Source organism: Sander vitreus, chromosome 13, assembly GCF_031162955.1.
Source record: "Sander vitreus isolate 19-12246 chromosome 13, sanVit1, whole genome shotgun sequence".
Classification (NCBI taxonomy): Eukaryota; Metazoa; Chordata; class Actinopteri; order Perciformes; family Percidae; genus Sander; species Sander vitreus.
In genome coordinates this window covers 19018013-19041733 of record NC_135867.1, presented here as the reverse complement: position 1 = coordinate 19041733, position 23721 = coordinate 19018013, and the positions used below count along the sequence as shown (strand labels likewise).

The 23721-nt window shown below is 39.1% G+C and overlaps 1 protein-coding gene across 2 annotated transcripts in view; it reads right to left on the bottom strand.

The window, feature by feature from the left end:
- gria3a (glutamate receptor, ionotropic, AMPA 3a) overlaps positions 1 to 23721 on the bottom strand; it is a 71409-nt gene that overhangs the window by 33735 nt on the left and 13953 nt on the right. For both annotated transcript variants that reach the window (XM_078265733.1, XM_078265734.1), the window contains exons 3-4: positions 22004 to 22243; positions 5370 to 5557 (exon numbers count right to left, since the gene is read on the bottom strand). In XM_078265733.1, coding sequence (XP_078121859.1) covers positions 5370 to 5557; positions 22004 to 22243 — 428 coding nt within the window. The remainder of the gene's footprint in view (positions 1 to 5369; positions 5558 to 22003; positions 22244 to 23721) is intronic.

Sequence of the window (23721 nt, the reverse complement as noted above, 5' to 3'; positions counted from 1 at the left end):
GGCCCGAGCTGCGGGGCGATCAGCCTAAATATTCCTTGGGGAATGGACTCTAATTAAGCAGACTGGAGCCACAGTCATTTGCAGAGCTGGATGTCTGCCCAAGTGCCTTCTAGAGGATTTGACTTTCTTCCCACTGATGGATGCTTCTCTTTGTTACAGTGATGTGTCATCTGTCTTCTTTAGAACTGGAATGGGCATCCTAACATTGATGACTGCCCCTTTTCACCAGTCGACAAATTATTGTTAAGCTACTTGAAACAGGGCATAATGTGAGGAGGAATTTAACTGTCAAAGACGTGTGTTAAAGAAAGACAATATAGCAGATGAAGGACATGGCTGTGTATCAGTTAAACATTGCTCCAAATGCTTTATTCTTCACCAGTCCTTACCACAAAGCTAAATCTTTGAATAAGTTGTGCCTTGTTATGAAACTACATTATACACAATATATGTATTTTAGAGGTATTTTGATGAAACCTTGAAAATGTTGAATGTCCTTGCTCCTTGACTTTTTTAGCTCTAGGCATTAATATTTAAATTGTTATTACATGTAAAAACATTACATTATTATTATTTTTTGATTCAATATAATACAAGCTCTTAAACTATAATTTTTTTCATGGGTGTGTGATGGTTCTTCTGTTTTCAGCAGCCATCAGCTACACACGTTTGAACACGTCTCACTGAATGCCAATTCAACAAAATAAAAAATGTGTATGAAGTTGTAATGTCCTTACTATCCTTGTTGCAGTTGTGCACTTGCCAACTCTGCTGCTTACGCGTGTTTGATGTTGTTTTTCATTTTTGGTTGCTTTTAACACAGACTTCTCTAGGGACTGCTTTGGATGCCTGGGCTTACAAAGAAGACTCTACAAAAATGTCCTATTTTACAGTCAATGTTTTTTTTTTTCAGTAGCCACGTTTTCCTGTTTATAATGGATCTAAAGGAAAAGGAAATGAAGGTCTACACACACAAAGTTGTCTTGTTGTTGTGGTTTATTTGCAGGAAATTATAGTCCATGCTGTTGTTTCACATTTTTATTTGTAGTTCAGGTTGAGGTTTCATATATGTCTATGGTTAACTAGCAAGGAAAGCTCAGAAAACAAAGGAAATAAGGACAATTCCAGGGGCAACTTAATGTGAAGGCTCCTCTCTTATAATGTTTGTATGGTCCCTAATATGAATATTATACATTTTCCATTATTTTATAGAATATATTTTACTACTCACTAGTTCACTCCATATGAATTGTGTATTGTATACGTCTTCCTTTAAAATTATTAAACGTACTCTGTGGAAATTTTCATTTTAATGATTCCTTACATTCAAGTTTCTCACCGAAATTCAGTTCTAGTATTTTCAAAGCCTTGCTAACACACTGAATGCATTTCCGACCTCCAAAAACATTAGCAAAACCTTTTGAGTGTTTTGAAAACTGCATAGTTTGTATCATTTACTTCATCTCCTCTTTCAATGATGCATTGCTAACCTTAAAGGCACATTCCCGTGCTCTGCACTCTGCACTCTGCACAAAAGTCGATCACATCACCCCCTTGTACTGTACTCACAATGTCATGCTAATGCTGGTGGAACATGAAATACAACCTATACAATGACCTCCTATGCAAAACACATTGTTCTACAGTGGTACTAGTGGCCCATACTGAACTGGTTAGCTTTTAATAAGCTACAAGGTACAATGTGGTTTGAGCAATTTCTTAAACCACATTGTTACAAGCACATATTGAGCATTCAGCATTCTGTCTCTGAACCGACTCAGCATTAGAGCCTGCGGTAAGCCTACTCTTGTAAGTAAGTCGACCATTTTGGTCCAGACTGTGATATCTCAACAACAATTGGATGCATTGCAATGACATTTTGTACAGACATTCATGGTTCTCAGGGAATAAATCCTCATGACTTTCGTGATCCCCTGACTTTTCTCTGACCTCTAGCACTACCACAAGGTTCACATTTGTGTTTTTAAGTGAAATGTCTAAAAGAAGTATTGCATGGAGTGCAGTGAACTTTTGTATAGATTGTAAGGCCCATGAAGGACAATTTCTAATGACTGTTGTTCCATGTTCATGTAGTACCATCAGTAGGTCAACATTTTAATTGTTCAATACTTTTTTTTAAATTTATGACCAAATTCCTGCAAAACTAATGACACTCCCATCAGCCTCCATTGCACTTTGTGTGTATTGCTAATTAGCAAATGTTAGCTAACAGGGTAAACTAGGATGGTGAACATGGTAATTTAGAAAATATTACCTGACAACCTTAGCACATGAGCATGTTAGCATGCTGATGTTAGAATTAAGCTTAAAGCACAACTGTACCTAAGTAGTAGCCTCAAACAGCTATTGGCATGGCTGTAGACTCTTGTTTAAATAAACTGTATATTTGGGAATTGACAACCATGTAAAAAATAAAAAGAGAAAATATTAATGCTACAGAAACCATTTGTTATGTCACAGCCTTTGAAACAAATGCCAATGCAAAGCAACATACAAAACTAAAGGATTAATTAGCATCCACACAGATGTAATCTCATCCCTAACGCAGCATCTTGCTTTACTATCCTACTCACTGGGTGTGGAATTCCAGTGCACCTCTGGGTGTTCAGCACTTCTCCTAGTTCCCTCCACAGTATTAGACAGGGAGACTCACACTACATGGCTCAATTCCCACAAGCTCTCTTTTTTCTCTCTCTGACTCTTTCACTGTCTGTCCACTGTGCAGGAGGAGGCTGGAGGTGACTGGTCCTCTGGCAGCTATTATAAATCCACTGTGCTTCTATTATTGATGAGAAGCCTTAAAGGTGTTTATCGCTCCGTCTTTACTTTAGTGAAGGGATGAGAAGACGGATACTTTAAAAGGCGGTGAAAGAGCCAGCAGGGGAGCAAAAAAACAAACAAAAACACAGCACATTTATCAACCCTGTTACAAGTGAAACTACCCTGACAAAAGTAATTAGCACAAAATGAATGATTTCTGCATATGCATTCATTTATAATGCACTGGGTAAAGATAATAGCGTAAAGGCAGGTATAAAAAGAACTACATTTTATTAACTATAGTGTTTATGAGGTCAAATCCTAAACACTGGTAAAAAAAAAAAAATCCTGTCCAGAATGGTTGCTTCCGGATGCCTGTGTGATCTCGGTTGTGTTTGCTCACTCCTGCCTTTGTGAGAGATCTTCCCTCAGGCTAAGAGGGTAGGCTATTTTTAGTAGGCTCATTGTTGTTGCTGTTATGGGACAGTGTGTCCTACTTACACTGGGAGCTGATATGACATTAAAGCAAGTGTTGATGTCACAGCTCTTATAAGGAATCGTCGAGAGAGAGAGAGAGAGAGAGAGAGAGAGAGAGAGAGAGAGAGAGAGAGAGAGAGATGCAGGCGTGTCGTGCTGTTCTTAAGCATCTGGAGAGACAATTGTCTGACAGATGCTGCTTACAATGCCACCACTTGCATTAATCCGCCATAGTAAAGAGATTATGATCGGACCGGCCTGACGTGACCGCCATTATCTGATTCGATAACTTGAATCTGATATGGAGGAAATTTGAGAACAGTTAAAGAAACCCGCTGTATCAACGTGAAGGGCAGAGAAAAGCAAACTTCTCCTAACTAATGGAGATGTTCTGTGCTGTCACAAAAAATATTCCGTGGCGTCAGAGGAAATGAAGACAGATCGACAGTAAAGGTCAGGGTAAAACTCGTAAGGCCGGCAATAATGAAGATCATAATGTAGAGGGCAGAAGCCTTTACACACAAATATCTCAGCAAGGAACAGAAGGTTAAGATGTGCTCGGGATTAATGGTTCAAATGAGCACACACAGAAAATACACCCTTGTGGGTTTTAACGGTTTTTGTAACACGTTACTCTACTGAGCAGCTGTGTACAGTAGCTGCAAAAACCCAAACTGAGGGGAAACAGATCACTTTGAGCTGTCAAATTGGTCATGTTATTTGCCAACAAGTCCTCATATTAAAACAACAACATCGGTCCTTTGTCAAGTGAATGAGAAAGCGTGTCCAAACTTTTGACTGGTACTGTACATACATACATTTATACAGTATGAGCATTCTAACATCCCTCTACTGTATGGTTAAGGCTTGGTTTAGACACTTAAAACAGTCAAAGTTAGGAAAGATCGGCTTGAATAAGAGACAGGGCATAAACTGCAGTTTCCATTGTCAAGCTCAAACTATTTATATGCCCAACAATCCAAGAATTAAGTGATCAGTGCTATAAATTTTCTGGCGAGATCAGTCTCGCATTTAACTAGTCTAGTGTAACTGATTATGATAATAGTGTGTCGCAAAAATGGCGACTCGGTTTCAAGTCATACACAAAACTGTATAGTCTATAGATGTTCAGTGTCATTTTAAGGTTAGAAACATTTAGGTCAGAATCAGGTTTAGTTTAGTAATATGAAACATGGATACATTCACATACATAAAACATCACATCACATAAACATCACATTCACTCATCTTCCTTCATTCATCTTACTATCACAAGCAGCTACACAACTAAACCTTTTAGAATGGGATATTATCAACATCCATCTATCCAAATAAAATTCTATCCATTTGCTTGAAGCAAGTGTAGTCGACCACCGTTCAAAAGAAAAACAGATGAGAAATCCAGGCATCTATTTTAATGCGCAAATCTTGAAAATCAATACAAACAATACACTACACTTAATTTGCAATGAGACCACGGGTGCAACATAGCTTCTAATCCTCTAAATGAACACTAATGATCTTCTGAGTAAGTAAGCAAATTCCCAGTTAACCCTCATTTAATACATTTCTGACAATAACGTATTCTCTACAGTGCCGCCACAGTGAGCAGCACACATTAGCAAACACTGAATCTGAATCAAGACTCATGTGGGAAAACTGTGGCTGATGATCACCTAGGAAACAAATGATGAGGAGGCTGGTTAATTCCTCCACGGGAATTAAGCCCAGGTGACCTCAAACAACATGCGCACAGAAAACAACAAATAACAAGCCTTAATTGAGTGTACCCGTCTCGCCTGTTTTAACACGTCTTCTAAATGGGAATTTTGAGATTTGAGGCAATCATGATGCACTCCAAGTGTTTAGGGTAATAACAAAAAAGAAATTAAAAGTGGGGAGCAAACAAAGCCAGGAAGGTGCCTTATTTCACTGAGTGTGTAGATGGAGATGATGTTCAAGGCAAAAAGTGAGAAAAAGACAGCATTTACTCCTTTGGAAAAACTGGAACATGCAGAGCCATGAGGCTGAATGCATTTTAGGACAGGTATATGAGAAAAGAAATGCCCAAATAAAGCAGGGGACACTAGTAGTGTGTGTTGGCTCAATACCTGCTCCAGTATGGAGTTGATCCTTCCCACCTCACAGTCAATGAGAAAGCGTTTCTCTTGCCGGCGGTCCATCTCCTCGATGATGCGTCTGTACTCTGTAGGGTCCACAATGTTCCCCACCGAGCGAGCTGTTACCTGCCAGTTATTGGCTACAGCCGACTCCATGATGGCCTGGAGGATCGCAAAACCTGGAGGAGCAGAGAGAGAAGAGCTCCATCACGCAAGTGTCTTTCTTTAGAGAACAGCAGCAGGTAAATGTGCTGGGAATCCAAATTGCTGCGAGGGTATTCTGGCTTTCGACTATGGTTAGCAACATGTTTAATGTCTGAACAGCTTTTGACCAGTTTTTTATTACAACTATTAACATGCTCATGTTGCAGTAATGAAATGTTTATCTGAACAATAAAACCTCCTTGTAAGAAATAAAATGAGACAGAAAATATATAGCATGTAAACAAGGTATTATACCAACTGGTATTAGAATAAAATAGGTCTGATTTGTATCCATTTAAGTGGTATTCAAACAGTCTCTTTACAATGAAATGATTAAAGACAGTGTTGCTAGAGTAGATGGCTGGGAAAAATAATCGAAAGAATCTGTTGTGTGTTTTTAATCTAAATTTAAACACGGAAACAATGCTTTGAGACCTTCTGTATGAATTAAACATGATGCACTTCAATGAATGCATTTACGTTGTATGTATATTTAAATATAACTGCTGTCAAATAGACTATTAATGACTCATTTTAGAGTAAATATATCATAATAAAAGTTTAAGAATAAGAAAACTTTGACAGACAAAGCAGATTCAGGAATAAAGTCGAGATGGAACAAGAGTCCACAGAGAGGTCGATATACCCACAAAAGATTAAGTTAAAGCTTTGGCACCCATAAGAAAGATAGAGAGGTTACAGAGCATAATTAACTAACCATTAACTGGAAAATGGAAATGTGTCCCATGCTGCCTTGGCAATGGGTCACAGGAGGTCAACTCACTTATCTCTTTTCTTGCCTCACTGAGGAATTCAAACTTGCAAATTTAAGGTTCGAGTTAACACAAGCAGGGAGCAAAGACATGACAAAAAGACGTGTAGCACATACATCAGCAAATGTAGTGAAATGGACTGCTAAAGAAGCAGTTCAGAGAGCACAATTGGCGTAACTCATTGCAGAGCTCACTGTGCCATGGGATAAATCAGTAGATGAGGTATATGAAAGGAAGATGCTGAGCTAACAGTAACCTGGCTAAGTAGCGACACTGAAAGGCCACGATTCCCACGCAGGAATTTGGATGGTTCCACTGATAGTTTACTAAAGGTGTTATGGGTACATGATGGGCCACAAAGGCAGTTTCAAAATCTGCAGAAAATGGAGACATCAGTGACTCTTGCTGAAAAGAAAAGAAAGCTTTTGCTGTATTTGTTTGAAAAAGTTAAAATGAGGAAAGTCATTTGTGGCTTTTTGACATTTTCTTTGGAAAAAACAAACAAACAAGACTTCTGTCTAGGAAATTAACAAGAACAGCCACCAGCCTGTCAATTTCCCTTCAGAAAGAACATGTTGGGGTCATTTTATGCACCTTTAATCATACAGCTTGTTCATAACATTGATTCATTCATTCATCTGATGATGTTACAGTATTAATCATAGGTGATATTATCAGCTACTGGGTGACATTGGAAAATTTGGATATGTAGTTAGTGCAGTTAAAAGGAAGTGAAGGTGAACTGTCTGATTAAGCCAGAACGTCCTGCTGAGCTATTTGAAGCTTTCATGGAGCCGATTCAACAAAACATCTGTTATGTTAGGACAAACACAGTGACACACACACACACACACACACACACACACACACACACACACACACACACACACACACACACACACACACACACACACACACACACTGTCCTATGAGCTAAGTGTCATATAGATGCTTACGACCATATGAGATAATAAGAATTGTGGGTTTGGAAAACATCCAATTAATCTGTCTGGTTATTTTTTCAAAAGGACCTTTAAGAATTTACAGTCAACGCACTTTGTAACTATTTAAGTTATCCATCTTAATTCTGTACATTATCATAACACTACAGTAATAAACTAAGTTTCTGAGTCTACAGCAATTTGTATCACAATGTTGCACCTGTCAGTCTAACAGGGATAAACCATAACTGTGTCAAAATAACACAACAGTGTAACAGGCTATTTTACATAAGTTAATTTCAAACTGTTATGTACAGTATTCGTTATGAATATATTAAGTGCATTCAAACAATTAGGTTATGTATTTCTATTTACATTATGTTTATTCTTGTGAGTAATATGTACAAGATTAGTAGAAACAGTGTTTTTTTAAAGATTATTTTTGGGCTTTTCCACCTTTATTTGATAGGACAGCTAGGTGAGAAAGGGGGAAGACATGCAGGAAATCGTCACAGGTCAGATTCAAACCTTGGATCTCTGCGTCAAGGCATAAACCTCACAGTATATGTGCGCCTGCTCTACCCACTGAGCCAACCAGCCACAGTATAAACAGTGTTTGACTGATTGACAGAAAACAAATCCCTGCCAAAAGCATGAGGCTGTGTGGCTTTCTAAAGTGATCAATTTCTCAAACTAGCTTTGTTTAGGTTTTTTGTTATTAGAGTTAAGTGAAATTTGTGTTTGTATTTGATTGGTCAAAGAAATGCCGTACTGTATCTTGCACAACAGTTTTATTTTAGCAATATCTTGAAATCCTGAGATTAAAATGCTTGTTTTTAAAAAATCTCTGAAAACAAAAGCTGAAGTGTGGTATCTAATGTAAATTTCAAACCTGTGTAGAATCTAAGTAACTTTTAAACTTTATTTAAAATGACTGCAGCTCCATACAAATTTAGTTAATTGTCTATTGAGACTGTGTGAGAAAAATATAAACTGGAATTGCAACCATTAAAAAAATGCATCATGTAGGAAGACCAAAGACCTATGAAAGGGTAACACCTTATTAAGCAGGAAAATGTATTTTTGACACAAAAAGAACTGAATAAATAACAGCTCCTAAGACAGATAATGACGTACATCATAAATGTGCATATTTCCATTATCTAAAGAACAGTGCATACAATATGTTGAGTGGTGGTGACAATGCAAGGTGTTGGGAGCTCATTACGTGCTGTATTGGGTCATAACTAACAAACAGAAAGAAAATGCTTTACCACAGCCAACACACGACACCTGACTGGAATAAATGAGCAGAGCTAAGCAGCACCACATGCTGCGTTACGTTACTCTTTTCCCCTTAGAGCAGGGATAAAACTGCTGATTCCATAAAATAAGAGATATTATTACGGGTGCTGAAAAAAATCTGTTTAAAATGTGTTTATGTAAATACAAGTCAGCTGCAGAGCCGAGTCTCGAATGGAAGCTGGCATTACATGTTCTAAATGAGAACTGCTTCTCACTTTGTATCACAGTCAAGGGATGCACTACCTCCCTGCAGCACACACCAGCCTGCTCTTATACATCATGGCTGCTGAAGCTGTTATATCACATCCTGTATGTATGCTTTTAATAGGTTATGCATATCAGTCAGTGCTTATTAATACTTTAGACAGAGTTCCAGTGGGTTACACAGTTATCCATGCATTATTTGTAAACGTCTGGGTATTATAAAGCCTCCGTGAGGCCCTTAGACTGTTGAACATGCCCTTTTAATAATAATAATAAAAAATAATAATTTTTTGAATAATTGAATTGTTACTTCTATTAGAGTTGAATTTTAAAGTCCTTCTCCACTAAAAAATGTGTTCTGCTTATTTTCACTTGGCTTGGATGTTTGAGCTTCACTGTGCAGAATGATTGGTGATGAATTTGACTCTAGAAGGCTGTTTTCACAATCATCTACTGAAGGAGAAAAGTTTCTTAATTCTGATTTTAGGACGTGTATGTACGAGCATGCTTTTGTGACACCACAGCTAGTTTGGAAGCCGATCATGGTCCAGTATTCAATTTACACAAGAGTGATGTGGAACCCTGAAGCCATAAAAGTAAAGTAGGAGACATCTTGTGTCCAACAGTTAAACCTTCAGAAAAATATTAATATTTGGATATTTATAGACTAAGAGTGAAGTGAAGCAGCATGTGTAATGGAACTTTTTTGGTTGAAAAACTATATTAGACACAAATTATTAATTAAAGCAGAGCATTTTTTTAAATGTCTTAAATATGTCTGGAGGGGATCTCTGGAGGTGTTTCTCTAAACGTTTAAATGCTTGCAGGAACTAAGGGACTGTTTGTTTTTATTTAAGGGGCTACCGCAAGAGTTTTGGGATCTTTAGTCAAAAAAGACTTGACCCTTCCTTCGCCAGCACTAAAATTTTCTATGACCCTCCAAAATGATTGGGAAAAGATGCATGACCCTCCCCAACAACTTATTAAATGGACAGCGGCCGACACGCCTATTAACACACACGCCTATCATGCCTTGATAGTAAAGCCGTAAAGTAGGCTATCTTTCAACTCAGGACAGCGCCACTTCTCACAAATACAGATAGGATTGGAGATGAGGAGTTTAACTGACACGTAACTGCGATCAGCGCTCACACACTTCACTTAGCACCAACTGCAATGTTTAATTTTAAATGAACAAGCGACTTTGAAATGTTGCTGTTTTCATGAATACAAAAGTTGGATGACCCTCCCTCCTAGACAAAATTTTTTGGGTGACCCTCCCCTCAACAAAGAATAAAAAGACATGACCCTCCCCTATTTTCCTCCGGTGGTCCATCCATCCATCCATCCATCCATAAATACCGAACAGTCCCTAAATTATAGATGCTGTATCCTTTTGAATCAGTATGAATCTCAACGGGACCAGCTTAAAAACGTTAAATCTCTCTGGAGCAACAAAAGGCTTTATACGACTTATTTCACATATGCAGTAGTACTCCGCAACACCTGTAACTATTTGATGTGTAAAATTGGTGTTCTCATTTAAAAAGCGATCCATTGTGAATAGTGCCCATTTATCAAGAAGTAAGTTTCATGAGATGAGTTGAAAGTTGATGAGTTGAGAACATCTGACAAGTTACTTATGGTAACACTTATGCTAAAGTAGATGTAAAGCATAGCATGGTCCATTTGGCACCACTAGCAGGGCTTTAGCAAGAAGACACTCCCTGTTTCAGGCAACGCTGACCTGTGCTTCTGACTGATGTGCATAATTTAATCAGAATGTTTAAAAAAAGAAAAGAAATCATCTATTCACAGCAAAAGGAAACCGGCTCTTCTGAACCAGCTCAACCATTCACTGGTGGCAGCACTGATGGACATGTGAGCTGACATATTTCCAATAGAGCTCCTAAGTATTCAGAGCACAGCGACTCAGCTGACATGTCCGCCCTCCATTCCCCTGCTGGTGACCTTCACAGGGAAGTGCTAGGCAGACAGCACTCAGATCAGGTGTGGCCTTTAAAGACAAGTGGCTCTCACTGGGTGCCACCACATCAGCCACTCAGGAGTCTAAGGAGGCAGAGGAGATGTGTGTCCACATGTCTGACACTCAGGGAGGTTAAGGAATTCAAAATGCATGTTAGTGCGACTTTCCTGTCTAAGTGCATTGTGAAGAGTCTGATCATAGATTAGAAACTGCTGAGCGGACCTCAGACTGGCTGCTGCTATGCCAACATCCAGACATTATCAGGTCAAACATGTTGTTGTTTTTATCAGTTTGAAGATATCAAAGCAAGAATCCTGCACACTGTATCTCTGGAGGGGGAATGAAAAGGCAGAGGCCGAGTATCAGTATTCTGACACATAGTACTGAACACCATAAGCTGGGATATGCATGACATTTTGAAACATGTTAGTAGCTGCTTGAGAAAAAGGATTTTGGGGGATTTACAAATGATTTCCCTGAGAGTTTTATTTTCATTCCTTTTCTGTCACTAAACTAAGCTGGATATTTTGGATTTAAACATTTGTATGAGCTTGTGGATGTGAAGCTATTCAGTATACTTACAATTAATGTGGAAATAAAAGTGTGAAGTTTGAAAGTCCTGAACTGAAGGAAGTATCTGAAAGTGACATTTAGTGTCCTCTAACTTCAATAACCACAAATGTGAAATCTGAATGTCAAAGGACATCCAAGGTCTCTTGGTGAATATCAACTCTGGTGTAATTTATCAGTCGGTGCACAAACGACAAAGTCATTTGGTCCAAGAGTTTTGGTTGACTTTGTAAACAGATGGTACATCTTACAACAGCCAGCAGGCAGGACAACCATCAAGGTCATTTCACAGAGTCAATTATTCAGCACTGTCCTGTAAAATAATACATATTCAAAATCAGGAGCATATTGTTACAAAGCTATATATATATATATGCTGTAGCAGGGAAAAACGATTCAAGTAAAATGTTTTACAAAGACAGCCTTGATGTCAGGCAAAACATACCATACTTAAGTGCTAAATTTCAGTTTCTGCATCAGGCATGGATAACACAACTCCAAATGAATGCAAATGTTGCTGTGTGTCTACTTGATGTGCAAATAGGCAACTGTTTGCTTAATACACTGGCCAAATTAATGTCTGTCAGTGTATCTGTCAGGTTGCTCAGAAGTTGCCTCAGTGGCCATTAATTAATGCTACCTTAGTGGCTATAATCAGTATTTTTGTATTAACAATAGATTCCATAACTACTTTTATGTGAAAGGGGTCGCTAGTACTGATGAACCCGCAGAGAATTATTATCCAACTCAGCTCTACGGAACATTTTAGCGTCTTTCAGCTCATCGTTGTGGTTTTACGGCCCTTTTCAGTTCACTTTCTCAGCTCTCATCAGTGTAATGTGTAAATAGGCAATTGTTCGCTAACAAGGTTGTCATATCAACTTAAAAGAAAAATGTAATAGATAATATGTCAGTGTGTGTTCACAGCTTGTTTCCACTGCTCGACTGCCTCCACACAACTTTCAAAGACCATTCCCCAACTCATCAAATACTGACGCTTTGTCACGGCCCTCAGTGTCTGATACTGTGCACAAGGTACTCAAATACATGCGCTGCAGGACCGGCTATCAGAACAAATAACAGAGAAACTTAGATTACAACACACACAGAGGGAGAGTGGCTTCATTCTCTGCTCAGGACACCATTACTCCACTATAGCTTTACATAGCAAATACGGTAGTTGTTTACTGCTTTATTAATGTTCGAAATGTTGAGTCCAGCCCCTTTAGTAAACGTAAGAAGTCAGCTTGTAAATATTGAAAGTCAAGAATAACTTTAATAAACAAAGACATTTTCACAAAATTTGAAATTATTTTTGAAATCTAATGTAATGTTTTTGGACATTTAATAAAGTGATGCAAGCACCTTGAAGTCAGAAGTACATAGAAACACACACACACACACACACACACACACACACACACACACACACACACACACACACACACACACACACACACACACACACACACTTTAAAAAGCTTTAAGTTATTGCAACATCTGTTTCCTCTGCGATTCATTCTGCACCAGTACTCAACTGGACAGACTGCGCTGTCATCAACGCACAACTGAAATCAGTTTTTTCTTTACTGCTTCTTAAAGAGAAAAAAGAGACAACAAGTATTCTCCTAAAGAGATAAGTATTTACATGAACCATTTGCAGCGCAAGAACCAACGACGGTCACACTGTCGGTCCAATGAGTAACATGAGGTGGCGAAAATACTAGAAATAAGATAAGCAACACAAAAATATGCCGTCTCAAAAAAAAAATCCTTTCAATCTACCATACTATAAGCACAGCGCTGAGATTATGTTCCATATTGTACTCATGCTCAAGTCTACAATTTGCTTTGAAGTTTGTCCAGAAAATGCACCTAAAGAAATGCCTAAAGATGACGGCAATTTTCAGAGCGAGCAACACAAAGCAGAATTGTCCTGAGTATGAGCTTAGTAGCCCACACAGCACTGCCCAGGAGATCAGTATGTACTCTGATATGGTGTTCTTTGCAGCTCAGAGGATTAATTTTATAGAGGGGTTACAGCACTATTGGGTTCAACTGCAAAAAACAAACATTGAAGGTTACTCACAGCGAGTGTTGGAATAAACCATTTTTTAAATGGCATATTGTATAATTTCAGTTTTTCTTTACTTGACTTAAAATATGCTAAACATTTGCCAAGACCTAGATTTTTAAATCCTGTAGGAAAAAATCTTTGATCAAATGTAGAATAATACATCTACAGAGAGTTATTTTCCTCTGTGACAGACAGAGTTGGAAGACAGAGACTGACTGAGGCTCTGCTGGCACATGGCTGTGTGTTTCTTTTTGTCTGTCTTGGGCAGCGGCTCACATGACAGCTGAGCGTGGTGTGCAGTCTCAGCCGTCCCTCCCCCTCCCTAAAGAAGGTGACCTCTTTAAAATTCTCTTGCAGGCATCTGAACTACGCCGTTGTCATGGGATGCCCAAAGCTGAGCGTGACACCAAAGGGGACTCAGACAAAGCCGTTGAACCTACTTCAGAGAAATCTCCAAACATCTCAATGCTTATATGTGGCTCTGCAAAGAAGACTGTTTTCTGTGGGCAATGCTTACAGAGCCGGTGAAATAAAAAAGGATTAAAGCTGCCACATGACAGTAAAAAGACACTTTTGAGTACAATTAGCCTAACAACGCCTACTCCTAATGCAGACCAATGCAGATAACATCTCCCTGTTCCAAATTAGCTGAACTGCAAAGAACCCTGAACCCCCACACCACTCACTCCTGCCAAATCCCTGATCAGAGCTAATCAAACATTAGATTATCTAATGACAGCTGCAAAGTTCCTAACAGAATGTTGAGCATTTCCTTCCTTATTTAATGTAAATTCTATTCACATTGCATTAAGTAGTGTGTGACCTTCTGTTGCACTTAACGATAATTCAGATTCTGAATTCATAAAAAGATGAAGACAGACTGAAACACACACACATAAAGCACAGATATTTCTATTTGAACCACATACAGCGAAATGGAGCAGGCTGGCTTCTGCCCATCAGTGAGAGCTGCACTATCTGTCTGTTTTTTTCAGCTCCCCTATAAAATAAAATAAAAATAAATTAAAAAAAACACCCTCCCATCTCTTAAGCAAATAAAAATGGCATTTTCTCTTGGGCAAAAGGGAAGTGCACATCACATCAATCTCTTTCATAATGCAAAAAGACTACTGTTGTAAATGGCCTTGTGTTATCCTGAAAGCAAGTGTCCTGAAATAGATGAGACACATTTGAGCAATACAGAGACAGGAGTTGAGGCATAAACAGAGCAGTGCAGCAGTGGGGTGCTCTATTAGTCACCTGGTTTCTTATACGGCCATGGAAAGTGGTGAGGTTAGAGCAGATTAGATATGACAAGCTGGATCTAACAGAAAAAAGAGGAGAGGGGGCTCCGAATTCACGGAGTAAAAAACATTCGGTGCATCTGACAGCATGTCTGACAGTGCTTGGCCCCATGTGCCATTTGCTGTTTTCTGACACAGGAGAGGCACAAAGGCTTTGCTGACTCCTCTGTTCCCTCCCTCACTCTTCGTCTCCATACAGCTTCATTTTCTTTTATATACATTTGAAGATTTGGCTATTTCCTTCCCTGTGAACAGCGGAGACAACAATGTTGAGCTGAGGGGAAAATCTTTACTTTAGCGGGAATAAACCTCTTGCTCCTGAACTGCTCGCTCCTGTGTTCTCTTTGAGCAGACAGGAGCAAATAGACATTTAAAATAAGAGCAGGATAAATGGAGTCACACCTTACAGACCACACATAGATAATCAATAATTAAAAACATCTTGTGTATTGATTTCTAATCTTTTTAGGTGGCAGCATTATGAGTAAAGAGGTAAATATGATTGATCAAGCTTCAGGCTGCCTATTGACAAGATTTCAAGATGCCTCAGGCCTCAAATTAATTTTAATGCATCCATGACAAACACAAGTAAGTGAGATTACAGCAAAAGCCTGGTTGTCTCTGTAAATGCATATATATGTGCATACATACATAGGCAGACATTTGATACTGGGCTACAGCTCATTATACTGCCTCCTATGACCATACATCAGGGTGATCGAGAGAAAGTAGCTTCGGGCTATCATGTACAGATGACAAATTAAAACTACATTAGGTGTCTGTGTAAGTGCTGTAGGGTTGGACAATATAACGATGCATTCAGCATGTAATACAACTTATATAGTGGACTGCTTTATGGCAATACAGGTACTTTTGTTTGTCAGGTATTTCATTTGCTGTAGTAGCCAAAAACAGACATTCCTGTCTGCTTATTTTTTTCTAATGAATAACAGCATTAGGCAGTGCAATGAAGTCGCGCCTGTATTGGTGTATGGCATATCCTATATGCTTTACAATCGTTGGCTCATTCACAGCTCTGTGGCAAGCAACATCCAGTCATTTTCATGCAAGTGTACAGCACAGACGTTATAAGCTGATACTTCTTACTCTTACTCTGCTGGTACAACTTCCTCCACCTCCCCAACCTCATTCTTTGTTGATTTAACTTTTAAGATTTAACGATCTTGTATGTTTAATAAGCGGGGGTTAGCTCTCAAGGCAAATCCTCATTGCTGCTTAGATTCTTTGATCTTTATTTTTCCGTCATATCTAACTGTGTAGCCATTTCGCTGGTCAATTCTTTGATGCAGGTGTCTCTGTTTGAATGAACAATTTCTCAATCATTCCAGTTTTATATCACAATATAAAACAACATTGTGATATAAAATGACATATATCGATAGTGGATTTTAGCTACATCGCCCGCCTCAATCAGAAAGATGTTGGGCCATCACTGCATCTACTCTATACTAAAGGGATGAACACCATTCTGCCAAAAGATGTTCCCTTATTGATGTTTTGATGTTGGAGGTAGAGAGCACTGTTTAACACACTGTTCCAAAATCTCCCATGGATGTTTATTTGTGTTGATATCTTGAGACTGCGAAGGCAACAGCACATGATTCACATCATTGTCATACTCTAACCATGTATTCAGTGGCCCTTTATACCCTGTATGGAAGCATTAGCATTTGGTACGCTTCTCAACATATTTATTCAGGTTTATCATTTAATTAAACACCCAAATACACAATGAAGTATGAATAGAAGATTATAGATGATTATATTCCATATTATAGTTCTATTATAACGCTTGCAGAATGGAAGGCATAGAAAGCTGAGTGATGTAGGAACTGTCCAAGGTCCTGAAACAATGATCTCTGCATCGAGAAAAGTGCCCTTTGTATTTACACTGGAATAGTGGTTGCTTTAAGCAAACTACCAAGTAGTTGTGTGAAAGGATGCAAAGTGAAAATGATCCAATGTTCCTTTTTCTGTCTACACTTGCCAGTGTATTAATGCACTGGTGAGGTAATGGTTCTTTGTTCTACTGTATAGAGCTGCTCATGTAGAGCTTCCCAAAGTACAGACTAACTGTAATGAGGCCAAGCCTTGCAACTCCCCTTTTCAAGCAAAGAACAAAGATTTACAAAGAGCTGCAACTGCTTAAAGTTATGTAATGTCTCTCTGAAGGTTGCTGTAGCTACAGTGTGTTACATTATCTGCGATGTAAGCCCTTCGGCCAATCTGTTAAATGGAGAAAATGTGTCTTAGTGTCTGCAAGCAAGCATGTCAATAACAAGTGACTGAACAAATTGTCCATGCTGAGAAATATAAGCATCACATTATATAAATCCCCACTTCCAGGCTGGAAAATGTTTGTTATTCTGCATAAATAATTCACATACAGTATGTAATTTTGCAGATACAATGGGCTTGATAATGCAGTGTGGAACAGAAGTCTGTAGAGTACTGTACAAGTTGTTTGATGTTGTTTTCAAGCTGCACTGCTTCTGCATGCATGGATGTGCATGGATCAATTGGTGCCATTTTGGGCGTCTGGCAGAGCGGAGTGAGCGCTTGATAACAGAGGAGGTTTGGTTCATGCAGAAACACTACAGCTAACACCTCAGCTGTATCTTCTCACTGAATGCACACCACTCTTTGAAGTTTTCACCAATGACGTCACCGCACACAAACACACACACACACACACACACACACACACACACACACACACACACACACTTGCAGCATCTAAATTGCCTTTCTAAACACACTCCATTCCCAGCTGTAAACTAAAGGCAATCTGATTCCCACAGAGAATCTTCAATTCATTCAACACTGAGTCAGAGAGGATTTTCAAAAACATGGAGCCAAATAAACATGTTCTCCTAAGAAAACAGAAAAAAGACACTGTTTTTTTCAGTCACATGCTTTCTCATCTGCATCTCTATATTTTTCAGAATCCTTTGAAACCCATCTCACAGTACCTTTCAGTCACTACTTGGCTATTCTGTTGTACATGTGTATCCAAGTTACTCACTCCTTTGCTCTTTCTATGTTCTCTATGAGGCATAATAGAGTCCTTGAACAGGGAGGATAACAACTCTCTTGAAGCAGAGGAGTTTGATTGATACATTTCTGCCTCAGGCCCAATATTATATGTCCATCTCGAGGTGAAGGTGCAGTAAGTTGTTCACAGCTGCTTTGTGCCTCTCTCTCTCTATCTCTCTCTCTATCTCTCTCTCTCTCTCTCTCTCTCTCTCTCTCTCTCTCTCTCTCTCTCTCTCTCTCTCTCTCTCTCTCTCTCCCCCCCCCCCACTCTTTGTTGATGAACCTGTGTGCCTGACTGCTGAGTGCAGCTCTTTAGCAGTGTGCAATTAATCAGACGTTTCCTTGCGGATACGAAACCAACCAGACATTCAGCAGCAGGGCAGCGTGATTACACACCGAATGCAAATTCTCCACCATCCCGACCATCCCCATTTGTCAGAGGGGCAGGAGGATGCAGGAAAAGCTGCAGTTAAGGTTGTTAGATTGTAGTCCTTCATTTTAATGGCAACAAAAAGAAATTAAGATTGAGTTTGCATTATCTAGAGTTCATGAATCAGGGGGACTACATTAGACAGTGAGGATTAGATTACACAGTGAGATCCCACAAAGAAGCATTTACTCAAGTATTGTACTTACAATTTTCCAAATGGAAACATTATTCTCTTTAATCGGCTACATTTATTTAACAGCTAAAGATACTTAACAAATTAAGATTTTACATACAAAACATATGATAATCTCAGTATAAGATGATGCATTAATATGTTATTATAGATTAAAGATACTAGAGACTACATAGCTTTAGCTGAACACTCTGGGCACAAGTGACAATTATGGGACAATTGTAAATGCTAAAACATATCCTTCTATAGTTAGCTAACATTAGCCACCACAAGCTAATGGTCATACCAGACCAAGTAAGGCTGTCACAGCAAAACAACAGTGCGTTGAGTTCAACAAGGATGTGTTTTGCTGCTTATTGAACTGACGAAGATTGTGTGGTTTTGTCATTTAAAAGTTCCACAGTCTCACTTTAAACTATCCAACTATGTATTAAATAGTTGAAATTTGCTCCGCCTCAACGAGCTACACCATTAGAATGTTTTATACACCTTTAGGCATAATGTATGGATTATATTAATAATATTAACAATCCAATAAAACACTGACAAGGGCATTCTTCTGCATAATGAGTACTTTCACCTTTGATACTTAAAGAACATTTTGCTGTTAGAAGATGTATTTTTTCAATTCAGGACATTATTTGTTATAAAGCATCTTTAAATTGTTGTATTGGTTAAGGATATGAGTACTTATATTCAATGCTAAAAATAAAAAAACACAGTGACATTGCTTCTCAATCATAATACTATATGTGTCAGACTTTAGGAATGCAACATCAGCAAACTGATTAATAACCCTCCATTACTGCGATAGTCAGAATACCTACTGTAGCGGTCATAATAGATGAGAGGACTAGGACCGAGATGCAAACTGTAATGCAATACAACAGTCTCCCTAAGTATCAAATGGGAAAAATACTGTGCTTCTCTTAATATTTTTTTAATGAAACAACGGTTCTTAAAAGCCTCCTCTAAGACACACATTACAAGAAGAGATTTCATCTGTTGAGACTTGTGGAAATGTTTTTATTTTATTTTATGTTTCACAACAGCAGTTGGACTTTGTTCCTCTTGACATCAGTACAATATTTGTTATCTAAGAGCCAGCCTGTTGAGGCCATTAGAAGAACTGCCGCTCAAGGCACATAGACAGTTATTTTAACACTCAGCCTCTGTGGTTTCTTCTTGGTTACAGCTACAGTATTAGAATTACCAAAACGCATTTCTATACACAGCATGTTACTGTAGCTGCTTTTAACCACGAAGGATTTGTTAATTATTAAGATTATTTTGTAAATTGCCATCATTTTGACAAGGATTATTGTACTATAAAGTATTAATAACTGGCATGAATGGTATACTCTGGTACCCCTTGTAAAATATTTAAGCCATGTATGCACTTTGTAGTAAACTATGTAAATATGAAAAAACCTGGTATGGTCCTACCCTCAGTGGCCAGCTGGTAATGCCCAGATGTTCCTCGGTTCAAGAGGTCTTTTCTGCCAGCAGCCATTAGTCTGCTTAATGAGGACATTTCAGGAAATCCAGGATAAATAGGTGATGTTGCACTGCGGCAGATAAACCTGTCGTTAATGACCCATGTGTGTGAAGGCGGAAAGTCTTTGTTGTGCTTTACTTGCATCTGTGTGGTTTCTTCAGTTTCCGCTTTTGTATCAGTTATGTTTGTCAAACAATTAATTCTTCTAATGAGCGTGGGCTGCCTGAAACAGACTACTATTCTATACGAAGCAGCTGCGGGAAACAAACTCTACTCTTTATTTGATCATCATTACGGAGAAGGCAGTTAAAGCAGTTTAAATCAGTACAATGCTGCTGTCAGAGGAGGGCATCTCCAACATGAAACAAGAAGCTGAACCTATTTGATGACAATGCTATTTCCAATTTGAAATTCACATTGAAAATTACTGTTATATTGTGTAGTTTATGCATGGGTACATTAAGTGGCATCTCTGGGCATTTTATTTTATATTACAGTCAAAATCCTCATACATATAGCGTTTTGATGGTAGTTATGCCTTCAGGCCATGATAAAAAAAAATAATCTTTTTTTACAGTATGGTGATGAAAGGGAAGACAGAGTCCACTTCTCCAAGCTATACAGTAGGGTATCAACTGTTTCATTTTAATGATTTTTCCAATTTCAAGCTAACTTAAAGATGCCTTTTCTTTTCTTATCATAAGAGACTCTGTTCAGATGTGGAAAGTGTCTTGTTAAGGGACAGGCATTACACGTATCATTGTCACCTCTCCGGCCTTAAATAGAGCCCTCTTCCTATTATAAATATTAAAGTGACATTTGGTTGAGTGTAGTGCGCCAAAGCCTTGACGGTGAGGAGTGGGCTGGGACTGGCAGCCAAAATAGGATGGTTAACTAGCCTCTCAGCAAACAACCACACAAGCTAACCAATTATCAGATTCTACAATCTGCCACCAAAACACAGAGACACATCGGCCAGCCAATGAAACCGAGGCCCCCTCCCAATTTACAAGCACTAACTGACTCCTTAATGAGGTCAAAGATAGCTCTGAGCATATACTGTAAATCACAATTATGGAAGTATTGCTGTTGTCTTTGTTTGTCATAAGGGTTTCAAGAAGCTCTTAATGTGTGCATACATAGATTTGTTTAAAAAACTGACCCAAAAAAGTGTTTTTGCAGATTTTTTTAAAAAATGCACAGAATGGCTCAGTGAGAATCAGTTTCATGACTGAGCCTTAGATTAGACACCTACCTGAACGGGATGGGAGATATATAAAGTGAGGCGCGGGGGGGAGTGAAAAAAGGAGTGCACTTGTCCTAGAAATACCCGATGTCAGTTTAAAAATACTTGGAATGCACAGTTCTGAACAGCTTGGCACATTTACTAGCAGAGACTGCACCCAGAAAATCTCTACATCTACCGAGTGATTTTCAATACAAGTAACAAACCCAAATGGAATCACGTCATACATATATTTGCTGTTAAAAACCACACAGAGAGATTGTTGTGCTCTTTCTTAACTCAACCTCTCCAGATGCTGACCCTCAGAGGACGACAAAGAACCAAAGTCTGTAAATAGTTGGCCTACATGAGGGGAGCGGGAGGCCATGCTGAAGTTACAGTATGTTGTGTTCTGTCTTTATATAATCCAATTAGAGCTAAATTATAATCAGAGAGTTCAGAGGATTAGAGGCTCAGGCAGCTGGAGTCGTACTATGGCGGCAGATCAGCAGCACCTGTAAATGACTCATTCCTCGGAAGTAAGGAGCTATTGACTGCCTCTGAGAGCAGCATTCAGCCACATACTATAGTGAAGCAATTTAGGATCATTACTGCCATAGATTAAAATGTATCAGACTACTTAGAATGAGGATTGGTGATGAAGGATTTACATATTAAAGACGGATCATATACACTGTATAATAACACCTCTGCATGAGTAGGGCTTGGCGTGCCAATTACTTATTTCCACTTTCTCTAGCAACGCAATGTTCTGCACTACTCATTGGTTGCCTACTGAAAGCCTGTGGTGTTTCCATAGCTGTGTGTTTTTTGCTTTCCCAGTTGGCCGCTCTTACCTCTGTCAGTGTCGTAAAGGTAGACAAACTTCTCCCACTTGTAATGGTCCAGCAGACTGAGAACAGCTCCTCGCAAACCAGGCCTCATCTGGATGACAAACTGCACGTCAGCGTCGATGGGGAAGCTGGGAGTAATGAAGGAGGTGTGCAGCGCCCCGCAGAAGGAGGTCAACGTGTTCATGGACTTCCTGTCGTAGAAGCCTAGGATGGCGTAGACTCCCCGGGAGAACTGGGAGCAGACTGGTGGCAGAGACAAAGAGCAGGTTCAGGTCAGGGAATAGCACAGAGTCAAAACAGAGTCATTTGTGATCAGCTATTCTTTTAGACAGGAGGGATGCCAACAGCACAAACTGGCCTTTTAAACTAAGTTACGGTAAAAACATGAACATGTTCAAAGTTAAAATTGCTTAGATCATTAATGGCCAATGTAGGGATAAAAACTTTAATGCAAGGTTGAGATGTGGGGGGATTCATGATGGCATTAATCTAGCGAGTGAAGCAGCGGCGATCTGAATAAATGGGTGCCATGTGGGATGTCTGCTCCCCATAGCCAAGCTCTGCTGCCCAGTACCCTTCAGTTCTCCTTGGTTTTAATGCAAATGCTTGGGTAATCAACTAGAAATAATGGGGAAATCAGTGCATTGGCCACAGCTCTTAATGGACAAATACCCTGAAACATGAGCATGCAAATGTGCAAGCGTCAGGCTGTGCTGCAGTATAAAAGATTTATAACAAGCCCTATCTGCTGCCATCTGCGGGCCTACGGACACGAGCTCCGGCCATAAGTGCATCAGACACTTGGTCCTACAAGGCATTAACTATTTTATTTTATTTGTACATAATAAATGGTTTTAATAACACCAAGCCATACTGAATTAGTGATAAGACCCTTGTCTTAATGTTAGAAATAACTGAGGCAAATGTTGGTCAAACAAGTAGAGCTGCTGTGATATTTCTGACCCTCTGCTCAATGCAGATTCCAACAATGTTCACTGAAGCTGCTCAGTATCTCTAAGCAATGTTTGATTATGTTATTATCTAACTGATTGGATGTAATGAGGTGTCGTTTTTTGGGAATCTGTAGGCTGAAATCGAGTCACTCTGAGGGAAGTCACCCTGTAACATACTATATGAATTTCTGGTAACACTTTAAAAGGAGGGTACAACACATGCTTAAAAGAGTCCTCCACTTATTTTGCATTGCACGCCATGCCCGACTCACGATAGACAAAAAAATATGAAAATTCATGCAGCAGAACCAGATTGGTCGTCTTTTTATTCCAGTTTAGTCAAAACCTGGTGCCCACATTACGCACAATGCAACTCGACCACCAACAGTTTGGTCTGAGATTAAGGTGTGTTACGCTATTAGGCAGAGATGAGGAACTGAGGTCTGGTAAGATCACTTCTTTCTAACCCCACTTTTTTTACTTGTAGTCTTTAGCTCACACAACACATCGTCATACCTAAACAACTTTATGAGTTGATTTCCAAAGAATCCTAAAATGACACGACCGTGGTGGTTGAATCATGTTACCGTAATCATGTGACCATAATCGTGGGACGTGACAGCCCGTAGTATCAGGGATTTGCAGCTGGACATCACATTATCGTGATAATTTCAGCTACGAGATGTCGCCGCATAACAAGACACTCAATTGTGGGTCGTTATGAGCTCCTTATATAATCAACCCATACGGTTGTTTTCTGGATGAGGG